The 12200-nt window shown below is 37.0% G+C and overlaps 1 protein-coding gene across 3 annotated transcripts in view; it reads left to right on the top strand.

Annotated features, from left to right (window-relative positions):
• The window catches only part of SHPRH (SNF2 histone linker PHD RING helicase), a 94201-nt gene extending 85306 nt beyond the window's left edge, over window positions 1-8895 (top strand). For all 3 annotated transcript variants that reach the window (XM_038526268.1, XM_038526269.1, XM_038526270.1), the window contains exons 28-30: window positions 33-211; window positions 5407-5487; window positions 6883-8895. In XM_038526268.1, coding sequence (XP_038382196.1) covers window positions 33-211; window positions 5407-5487; window positions 6883-6979 — 357 coding nt within the window. In that variant the 3' untranslated portion in view covers window positions 6980-8895. The remainder of the gene's footprint in view (window positions 1-32; window positions 212-5406; window positions 5488-6882) is intronic.
• The last annotated feature ends 3305 nt before the right edge of the window (window positions 8896-12200 follow it).

Here is a 12200-nt window from a genome sequence, read left to right as displayed (position 1 = left end):
GCTAAAATCTAAATATACCTTTCTTTTTTTAGGAGAACCTTTCAGCATTTAAACATGATCCCCAAATCAATATCTTGCTGCTGCCCCTGCACACAGGTTCTAATGGATTAACTATCATTGAAGCAACTCATGTTCTCTTGGTGGAGCCCATCTTGAACCCTGCCCATGAGCTTCAGGCCATTGGGAGGGTGCACCGGATTGGACAAACAAAGTAAGGACTAAAGTTAGCATCAGTTACATTTGCTTCCAGTTTCTAAGATATAAATCAGTGTTTAAACTCTTCAATTATGTTCATATAACTATTCATTTTTAATGACTTATTTATTAAATGTTCAAGTATATGACCAAAAGACATTTTGAGATTTCCAACCCTCCCTCCTCCAAACAGCAAATCCCTGAATTCTCCCATATTTGTGTCTCCCTTCTTGGAAAAATTACGCTGTTCGCTTCACCAAAACAGTTTCTTAAACTAAGCTGCAGAGTTGAAAGCATCCATCATGACTTTGAGGAGAAGTGATTTTTGATTGTTTAAAGTAGCCTGTTTTTAAAAGAAGGCATATCCCATTCATGACTCCTTTTTAAATTCTTTCCCTTAGGAAAAGATAGTCCCTTAGGGGCTACTCTAAGAGGTAACTAGATTTAGTTGAGGCCCAACCTAATAGTGAGTATTGTGTAATATCTACTACTTTCATTCAAATGTCAGAATAGACAGTTACCCTTCATAAGACCTCTTAGATGTATTACCTCCTAGATGGTAGATGCCTTGAATGTTTAAAAAAAATCTGTACTGAGTATTCATTAAATATTGACTGAGTGGCAACTATATGTCACTCATACTAGATATTGAAGACTCAAATTGAGTAAGACATAGTCTGCTCCCCCAAAGAGGTTGCTATGTAGTACAGGAAACAGAAGAGCTGACCTATTGCAGCAGAGTGTGCAAAAATGTAATAGAAGTACTGTGGTAACAGAAGGGAGTCATTAGTTGTGCTTAGAGTCATGGAAGGCTTCATTAGGTTGAGTCTTGAAGGAACAATTACTTCAAAACTAGGCTAGAAAGGGGTGCTCACACAGCCAAAGAGAATTGCATGTGCAGGAACACAGAGGAGATAAACACCAGGAGATCCCTAGGGACCCAAAAGAGTTTAGAATTGCTTAGGAATAGAGTATGTGGAGAGGAGTAACAGGAGATGCCATCTTGTATGACCTACTGTTAAAAGCTGGATTGCTCTGTAAGCAATAGCCAGGAGAACAAATGAGGACTTTTAGTTTTCAGCATGAAAGAGACATGTTCATCAAACAAATCCATAGTAAAATATGACAAAGTAACATAACTGTAATAACTGCACACTTGTTCTAAGTATTGTCCAGTGTCATTTAAAATGCAGTTATGTCTTATTTGGTTGGGGTTTTTTGGGTTTGTTTTTTTCTTATATTTTTAAACATTGCCGCCTTGTCTTATCACTGTTTTCCAAAGCATGGACAGGATTCAGCTCAGATGAAAGGCCATTCAGCACTACCTGACAATCCTACTATGCTTCCCTAGTAGATAGATTTTTTTTCCATTTTCTGAAGAGATGATCTTAAAAGTCTTCTATAACTTCCTGCTCCCCACTGATGACAGTCTTGCCTCATATGTAGAACACAGATAAAGTCAGATTTGAAGCATCTCATCTTTCCATCACCAACTTGAGTAATATACCTGCATCAATACCCACATACTTCATTCAGTAAATTTTTATTAAGCACCTTCTGTGTTCCAGGCACTGTTCTAGGTATTTGAGATGCCCTCATGGAAATTATGATAGTTGGTAGAGAGACAGATGGTGAACAAGAACATAAGTAAAATATATGCTATGTTAGGAGCTGGAAAAGTAGAGTAGGGAAGGAGGATAAAGAGTGCATTTGGGGGCAGCCGGGTGGCTCAGCGGTTTAGCACTGGCTTCAGCGCAGGGTGTGATCATGGAGACCTAGGATCGAGTCTAACATTGGGCTTCCTGCTTGGAGCCTGTTTCTCCCTCTGCCTCTCTCTCTCTCTGTGTGTCTCTAATGAATAAATAAATAAAATCTTTAAAAATAAAGAGTGCATTTGGCTGGGGACTCCTGAGTGGTCCCATTGGTTAAATGTCCACCTCTTGATCTCACCTCAGGTCTTGGTCTCAGCATTGTGAGTTCAAGCCCCAAGTTGGCCTAGCATGGAGCCCAGTTTAAAAAAAAAAAAAAAGTACATTTGGCTAAGCAGGATGGCATGCAGGTTTTTTTTTTTTTTTTTTTTTTAAGAGAAGGAGGAGCAAGGGGCAGGGAGGAACAGAGGAAGAGAGAGAACCTTAAGCAGGCTCCATGGAGCCTGACATGGGGTTATGGGGCTCAGTCTCTCAACCCTGACATCATGACCTGAGCCAAAATCAAGAGTCAGATGCTTAACCCACAAAGCCACCTGGCATGCAAGATTTGTATGGGGAAGAATATTCAAGCAGATAGCACACTTAGTGCAAAGACCCTGTCAAGACTGTGCCTGGTATGTTTGAGGAATAATAAGGAGCCAGAGTTACCGAAGCAGAATAAGTAAAGAGAGTAGTAGGAGATGAAGTCAGAAAGCTGGTAGGGGAGGGGAATTTATAGGGCCTATGAGGTCACTATGAGGACCTTGATTTCACTGTGTATAAGATAGGGAACCAACGGCAGGCTTTGAGCAGAGGAGTGACAAGTTCTAACTTGTTTTGAGATAATCATTCTGAGTGCTATATGTTCAGGGCCAGGGGAAAGGGGAACATATGGGGAGTAGAAGAAGAGAGAACAGTTAGGAGGCTGTTGTGTAATCCTAGTAAGAGTTAAAGGTGACCTGAACCATGGGAGCAGCAGTAGATATGATGTGAAGTGGTCAGGTTCTGGACATATTTTGAGAACCAGTAGTTATGTGTGGACAGAGTAGACATGGGATGTGAGCAAGTCAAGGTCAATGCCATGGTTTTTGACCTAGAAAACTAGAAGGATGAAGTAGGTTTCAGATGAGCCAGGAAGGACTACAGGGTAGAGCAGGTTTGGTAAGGAAAGAACAGAAGTCTATTTTAAATAGAAATTTGAGATGTTTGATATTTATTAGAAAACTGGAGATAGGTATTCTGTAATTGGATGTACAAGTCCTCAGTTCAGGAGAAGTCTGTACTAGAGATATATTTGAAAGTCAACAGCATATAATGGTATTTTTAAGTCACGGGGCTGAGTGAGATTACCAAGGGAATGTGTATAGATAAAGAAGAGGATCAACGACTGGACTCCAGAGCACACCAAAGTTAGAGGCCATGGGAGAAGAGAAAGAACCAGCAAAGGTAACAGATGAAAATCAAACAATGAGTTGAGAAGAAAATCAGAATAGAGAGGTTCCTGGAAGTCAAGTAAAGAATGTAACTCAAGAAGAAGGATATGACCATCTGTATCAACAACTGTATTATTAAAATGTCAAGTAAGATAAAAAATGAGAATTGACCCTTAAATTTAGCAGAATGGAGATAGAAACCAGTTTTGGTAGTTGTGGAGGCGATAGCCTGATTTGAGTATAAGAGAGATTAGGGTTTCATTTATTTATCAACAAACACTTATCTACCAGCGAGGGTTTAAGTAATTTGTCCAAGGTCACATAGGTAGCAAAAGTGGCAGCGGGTTTCAAACATAGCTCCTCTGCCTCCTCAATCATACTTTTAAGCACAGTACACTGCTGTCTCTACATCACTGATGGGACTCGTATTTTGAGCAGTTTTGCTTCAAAGAACAGAGAAAAGGAAGAGTATGAGATCAAGAAGTTTTTTTGTTGTTGCTTTTTCCTTTCATATGGGAGAAATAATGGAGCAATCCATTAGAAATGGAGAACTAGTGAAGCAAGAGAGAAGAGAGAGTGCCAGAATAATACTCAAGTGCAAGCCTAGGTTGTAGGTAGAGGTATGAATATTTCATCTGTAGCAATAAGCAGGAAGGCACAGTATGTTCCTTCCCTTTTATTACAGTGGGTGAAATGTCCCTTTTCTTTCAAAAGCCAGCCATTCCACTTGTCATAGGTCCCATCCCTTCTCATATTCTCAAGGACATTCCTCTTGTAATATATGACCAGATAAATATGTCTTAATATCATCTGCTTTAAAAACACTCCACTGCCCACCTTCCCCTTCTTAACCTTCCTCTTTCAGCCTTTCCGGTTGAGTTTTTGTCCTCAGTGTGCCACTGAAATGTGATTCATAATATTATTAATGACCTACTTCTTGCCATTGGTCCCTGCAGGTTCTTTTTTTCTTATCTACACTTCTAGATGAGCTTATCCAGTTCCAGAGCTTTAAGTAACATTTATATGTGGATGACTCTCAGATATATGTCCCTGGTCTAGACATGCCCTTTCAGCTCCTGTCTCAGACTCTCATTCCCAGCTCTTTTGCTTCACCCATAGCTGGACTCCTCCCCTTAGATACCTAGCTAATGGAAAACTCAGATTTAACATGGGTAAAAGAAAGTGTATTCCTACTGCATTCCCACCCACTCCAAGCCCTCCCCATCTTATAATCTGACTCTCTTAACTGTAGTTTCTCAGACCATAAATCTAAGACTCTTCCATACTTCTCTCTTTGTGCCACACATCCAAACCATCACTGAAGCCTTGCCAACTCTACCTGCAAAAGATATTCCAGACCTTCTGATAGTTACTGTTTCCATGGAAACAACCAGAACACAACTCTCCATCTTATCTGGACTCCTACAGAACTCCTTAACTGACTTCTTGGTCTTCCCTTTGCTACCTAATAGGCCATCTCCCACACAGCAGCCAAAGGGGTGTCTACAGTATAATCAAGTATAAATCAAATCACGCATAAAACCCACGGATGACTTCCCCTCATAACCACAATAAAAACCAGATTCCTGCCATGTCCCTCCAGACCCTACACGATCTGTTTCCTGCCCACTCTCCAATCTTATTTCCACTCCCTGCCTCTCTGTTAAAATACACTTCTGCCATGCTAGGTTTCTTTCTGCCCTTCATACATTTTAGGCTTGTTCCAAGCATGTTCTCTTCCCAAGAGCTTGCATTTATTTATTGTTGCTTCTGTTTAGATGCTCTTTCTGCTCCTTGGCTTAGCAACCTCATTCCCATCAGTCATGTTTCAACTCATATGTCAGCTTCCTTATGGCATTATCTGTATTATCTAATTTATGTGTTTATTGTGTGTCTGCCCTCATTAGAATGTTAGTTCATTAAGACTAGTTTGTTTTATTTACTGCTGACCACCGCCCCAGCACCTTGATTACTACTTGCCACAATGGGCCCTGTGTGACTGATGAATATAGCATATAATATGTGAAGTCTTGTTTGTTCTAATTGGTTTTAAGAAGTTTTTGAACTTACCATTGTTTCATACCTTCTAGACCTACTATTGTACACAGATTCTTAATTAAAGCAACAATAGAAGAAAGAATGCAGGCAATGCTGAAAACTGCTGAGAAGAGGTACATAATAATCTGCTACAAGCCCGATGGATGTTACCTGTTTATATAAGGTTATACAAGTGTTGGGACTTCTTCACTTAGATGACCAGATACATTTTTTAAAGGCAAAACAGGACATTTTACCTATCTAAAATTTTCCAGTTAATGCTCTGGACATCCTATATTTGACTTAATTTATTAATAGAGATTGTAATGTTTAAAAATATTTAAACTGCCCTACATTTCTTTGCCATATTGGATTACTTTTTAAAGAAATCTATCTTTATGCCCACCCTAAAAGCCTTCGTCTGATATCTCTAAAAGGAAACTTACAGTGTTGCTTTATAAATCACACATGCTGGTCACATGCACACGAGAAGATCTGGACTTAAAACTCAGCTGATGATTGTGATATTTGTTCCAAAGGCAGAACAGAAGCAGAGAGACCAGAGCGACCTTAATTTTAAAAACTTAATTTTAGGGACTCCTGGGTGGCTCAGTGGCTGAGCGTCTGCCTTTGGCTCAGGGTGTGATCCTGGAGTCCTGGGATCGAGTCCCACATTAGGCTCCCTGCGAGGAGCCTGCTTCTCCCTCTGCCTGTGTCTTTGCCTTCTCTCTGTCTCTTATGAATAAATAAATAAAATCTTTAAAAAAAAACTTTAAAATTATAAAATTTTATAAAGTTTAAAAATTATAAAACCTTCTAATATTTATTCCATAATTTTCTTCAAAGTCATTTTGAAAACATAAACCAATGCCTTACTATATATCCTTATGAGATAGGTATGGTTGGCAGATACAGAGGAATGATTGCCTTGGAAGGGATGTCTATACAGAGGCACAGTGCATAGCAACGAAGCAATTTGAACCAGAAATCTCCTTCCATTGGTGGTTTATGAGAAGGAAAGAGTCTACTGTGAAAGCTATTTGCATCAGACATGAAGGCTTTTTATTGCTGATGTTTCCATGTGTAACAGAAATCAGCAATTATAGTTAAGCTGCTTAAATAAAATAGCAGTTACAAGAGCTGTTGAAATTCTCTTCAAATACACTAACTTTAGGTAGTAAGAAGGCAGATTCTAAGGTGAGAGCTGTAGCAGCATTTGGCATGGGTTCTGTTTCTTTATTTTAGGAATTGTGGAGAGAAAAGACATTTTATAACAAAACCTAAAAGTGCTATACAGAAGTCTTCACTAATTTTGACGAGATGTACTAATGATCCTGTCATTGACTTTCTTCTTGAAGGTTCTTATGGTTCACTTACAAACACTTATGAGCAAATATGTTTTTATATTATAAGAATATTTTTATATCATTATGTCTTAATATTATTGAGACTAGAGCAAAATATAACACAAATGTAACCATTTATTCCTTGGTTTCTTTCTGACTCTCCTTCCTTGGGAAACCTTGCAGTCACACGAGCTCATCGGTGAAGCATCCCGAAGCTTCCGTCTTAACCTTGGCTGATCTGGCGGATCTGTTTACCAAAGAAACTGAAGAACTTGAATGAAGTACACTTGATTCAATCCAGAGACTTTACTGTAGTTAAGTTTTTCATTGCTTATAGAGAAGGTTACAAGTAAAAAATCCAGTAGATGTCAGTAAATACTGTTCTTCATTGAATGAATTTCTTTCTTTTTTTAGTTGTATGGTGTCCTAGTAGTTACTGAGTCCTTTCCAATTATCTTGTTTCCAAAAGATCTATAAAGATTTTTGATCTTACACTCCTAATACAACATTTATTTTTGTCCCAAAGAATAACTACATCTGATGATGCAAGGGAATTAAGAGAGGTAATGTGTACTTTTCTTTTGATAAGATCGGTCTTAAAAAGAATTGGAGTAAGGGAGAGAATAAACTGGTCTAATTTTATATGACCTAGTATATTTGACCCACAAAAATCTCGTTTTGGAAGGGCCTTCAGTATCTTTAGTACATGATTCACCAATATCTTGGTAGTAATATTTTAAGTAGATGGCAAATTATATTAACTTCTAGTTATTTGAGTAGCTTTAGACTATAACTCCATGCATAGTGACTTTACAGTAATACTATTCCTAACAATAAGTTAACATTTAGGCAAGTTTTTCTTTTCTCTGTATGTTGCTACTAAAAATTGAAACATTGAACACTTTTCTTATTTCTATGATGTGTTAAGTAGTGTCAGTGTATGCAGTGAACTTTAAATAGCATTTTAAGTGTATTCATGTTTATCATAAAATTATCTAAACTGCTTTTTCTATTTTTAATTTTCCTTGTTTTTACATACTTTAAGATTGATGTATCTGTAAATATTGCAGTTTTTATCATTTTATTTCTTAATCATAACATGGAAGTATGTATGGCCAGGTTTTGTGTTCTGTTTTTTTTTTTTCTTCATTATTATATTGATGTCTTGGATTCTTTTCCTTTCCTGTGTTGTTGGGAAACTAGACTTTTAACCACTAGTATCTAAATTTGTGATAATTTGTTATTTTATTTTACTAGGACTTCTCTCAAGGACTAGTATTTGATCTTTGGAACAAGAGAATGTCGTATTTACATAAGCAAATAATTGCAACTGATAACTGAGTGTTTCTTCTTCTGTGAAGAATTAATGGACTTTGAAATCACTAAATAAGGAGTAGGTTATTTTATCCTAGCCATTTGATGTAACACAACTATTCTTGTTTCATTTTCTTTGAGCCTCCAGAGTTTTAAATGACCCTCAGGACTCATTAGCTCCTACTTAGCTGCCCAGAAAACTGTAATAGAAATATCCCTTATATCACATTTGTCCAAGAAGCTTTGGTGCTTAGTTAAGGTGCATTTTCTTATTCTAGGTTTATAGGGTGACATAATTCCACTGAAGAAAACACACACACGTTTTTGGTGCTTATTCTTCAGTTGAAGGAAGATATGCATTGATTCTTTTATATGAAATTAAACAAGACTATTATTTTTGTAGCTCTTTACATATTATAAAGAGCTTTCCTGTACATTCACATTCAGCTTTAATTTGCCCACCAGTCCTGTGAAGTTGGTATAACTAATATCATTCCTCTTATAAAGGTAGAGAACCAAGGTTCAGAAATACAGAGAACCATGCTTGTGACACGTAGCAAGGCAACAGTGGAGCCCAGATGCCCTAACTCCCAATCTCATGGTCTTTCTCTAAATCTTCTGTCATGCTGAGATTCAAAAGGTCCATGGTAATAATTTGATAATCAGCATATTTCAGTATTTCTGTTTGTTTCCTAGTATTCCTTTTTGAGCTAAAGTTTTAGGGAAAACAATTTGATATGCTTCGATTTTGTAAAAAAAAAAAAAAAGAAAGAAAAGAAAAAATATATATATAAATACACCTATCTGTATTAGAGAAAAACTGTTCTTATTTATTTCTGTAAGATATCATTAATTAAATAAATATTTTAGTGGAAATTGAAATTTGGGGATTTATTAATTTCTGAGCTATACAACATTCGTGTATTTTCTTGTTTTTTGTTTTGGTCTCTTAACAAAAGATGTCAAAATTGTTTTTACTATAGAATTCCATATTTTATAGACATTTATCATTTGTTCAAAACAGTCATGGCATTTCTCCCAGAAAGTTGGTCAAAACAAATACAGATCTAATCCCCACATCTTCTTGGCTGCAAATGAAGGACTGTTCTGTTTCCTTCTTCCATCATTTTATATTTTCTGAACTATTACTGTGCTCACAAATAGTTGTTCTAAAGTGGGTACTGTTCTAATGAACCAGTGAGAAAAAAGGGATCGTGCCAATCCTTAAAGAGCTTAAATGTATTTGGCTCTGGGGAAGTATTCTCCGTTACATGAATCCGAGTCAGCTTATTAGGACTGAAAAGATGAGTTGTATACAGTATAAAATACATGTGCCTAATTCCATATTCCTTTGCTTCAAACCAGATAACTTTACTGTTTATTGCAGCTTCAGCTTTTCTCGTGGTCTTTATTGTGGCAGAATGATCCATGTGTTTCGCTTTTTAGGGATTCATACTTTTCATGTCCTCTTAATAACAAACTAAAAACTATCGACATGGTAATTCAAGATGTGACCACAAATGCTTTATGAATAATTACAAACTCATAATTTGATAAATATTCAGGAATGGAATTGAGCCATACAAGATTAGTCATCAACTTAAAATGCCCTTTCAAGTAGACAAAAAAACAAATTGTCTTTTAAATCTTCTCATGCTCTCATTTACTACATTTAGTAAATTGAAATTTTAGTGTGCTTGAATTATTTATTAAACTACAGAATAACCTTTTGAAATGCAAAAATCACCTATGCTAAAATGAGATCAGGCTTAGTTAAATTAAATAAAAAGTATCTTGGGGGGCACCTGGCTGGCTCAGTGGGTAGAACACGTGACTCTTAATCTTAGGGTCATGAGTTCAAGCCCTATGTTGGACATGGAGCTTACTTTATAAAAGGTATCTTTCAGTTTTTCTAGAATTTAAACAAAATCCCCCCAATAACGTCATTTCATGATCTTTAACTGGCATGCCAATAAAAAATGAAATATCATTAAAACAGTACAGTGCAAGCAATGTATTTTGAGCCTGTCTACTCTGATAAGGGAAATCTAATCTTTAATAATATTTCTTCAAAGCGGGACCAATTAACTATATTTTATAAAATATATGAGAATCTCCATGTATCTCTGTTATATTGTGAAACCCACAAGAATGCTATCTCATTAAGGTTAAATAGGAACCACTCCCAAGCCTTCCTTTAGAGGAGGAGCCTGCAGGGTAATTGACAACCCAAGGAGCATTCCAGGTCTCAGGACAGGTATGCGGTGTTACATCTGAATTCTAGAAAGCGCAATGTCACAGACAGAAAATAGCACGAAAACCTGTCTTCCCTTACCTTCAGCCAGCCTTTCCGGGACACACATACCTTGTCTTTGAAGGTCCCATACCATCCCTCATATTCTTTTCCATTATTTAGTATCAGTGACTTAAGACTGATTGTGCTTGTTGAAACTGACCTTCATTATATGGAAACTGAATCCTTTGTACTGCAACTTATGTATGCAACTTCTTACAAACCAGAAATAAAATTTAGCCTCCTCTATCTGTATGATGATCGTTTGTATAGGTGTCTATTATTAAATTGTTCAGTAACTTTCTTTCTTCCTATCAAATAACGCATCCCTTCAGTCTTCTCTTAAAAGTCTTCCTCCAAAGCCCTTTGTTATATTTGTCTCCTGGAAACTCGGTTCTTATTTATGCTCCACACTTCTGATAGAGCCTGATCAGGGAACAGTTTTGTCCAAGGACTGATACTGTTTGTGTGAGATCTGTGATTTGTATACCAGCACAAGTGCCTTATGGAGCAAATATTTGTTCCCAAATTTCCTTAGAAATCTAGTGTCTCCTCACTTTGTTAGTGACTTGTTAGAGTATATCTACGGAGATTACCTATGTTTATTTTCTTTCATGACCATTTAGTTTATATTTACCACATCCCTAATTCTGTACTCAGAACTGCAAAGGCATGTTATGCCCCCTTCTGTTTCCCAGCTTCCTATAATCACATGAGAGCTACATCCAGTTATTTTTTCAGACTCCTTTTTTTTTAATATTTATTTTTTCACGAGAGATGCAGATAGAGGCAGAGACATAGGCAGAGGGAGAAGCAGGCTCCCTCTGGGGAGCCTGATGCAGGACTCAATCCCAGGATCCCGGGATCATGACCTGAGCCAAAGGCAGACGCTCAACCACTGAGCGCCTTTTTCAGACTCTTCATAAAAATTTCCACTGACTAAGAGGAGAGCATTATTGCCTATTGATTGTGTTGAAAATATTTTCCTTTGGCAGACACAAAAAGATGTCTTTGGTAAATGCAAACCTATACTTAAGAAGAGAACTTAGTGCCTGATCTTGCTTTATTGTATCAGTATTTATCAGTGATTAGTTATTAAAATATTAAGCATCATTATGGGATGTTGTATTTACTTAAAACTTCTTCTGGGCTTCTCACTTTTTAAGTCTATAATTGATTACCTGGTTACTTCTTTTATTCTGCGGGTGACCATTCTACCTTGCTTCCCACATGACTGCTTACCAGCATGATACAGTACAAATAAATACATAGCACTTCTGTCCTCTTATTAAGTTGCTAAGGACAACTCAGATAAGCAGACATCTGATTTATGCAATAAGTTCTTTTAAAAGGATGATTATTTTTACTCATAGTCTTTATGCATACAGCAAAGGATTGGCAAGTTTCCTTCTTCAATGGTTTTGGTCTTTCAAGCATTAAGATAAAGATCTTTACTGATTAAACCACTTTTTAATTCTCTTCTTTCTTCCTTTCTTCTAATCTGTTCTGTTCTTCCTCAGTTTTGAGACTGTTTGTCTCTATCAGAAAAGTAGTTTATCCACCATTACATAAAAGGGTACTTACCAGATCCCCTACCTGAACAGTCCTAACGGAGTCAGTGGGCTTGGGGAGTGAGCAGGGCACCCCTCAGATGAGCTTCGGAGGGCACCCCCCGAAAATTGTAAATAGCTGCAGCTCCCTGGAGAGAGTACTATAGCAGCCCAAACTAATGGCATGACCCATATAAATAAAAGCCATTAAAGCCCTCAGTAATTTTGATACATATGAAAGTCCTGAGACCAAAAAATTTGGGAACAACTGCAATAGCCTATTTTTAAAGTATCTTCAATTACATACTTACTTATTCATTAAGAACAAGGTAGGGAATGGCAAA

The sequence above is a fragment of the Canis lupus genome, chromosome 1, assembly GCF_011100685.1.
Source record: "Canis lupus familiaris isolate Mischka breed German Shepherd chromosome 1, alternate assembly UU_Cfam_GSD_1.0, whole genome shotgun sequence".
Classification (NCBI taxonomy): Eukaryota; Metazoa; Chordata; class Mammalia; order Carnivora; family Canidae; genus Canis; species Canis lupus.
Note: the sequence above shows the minus strand (reverse complement) of the source record. Positions and strands in the feature narration are given on the sequence as shown.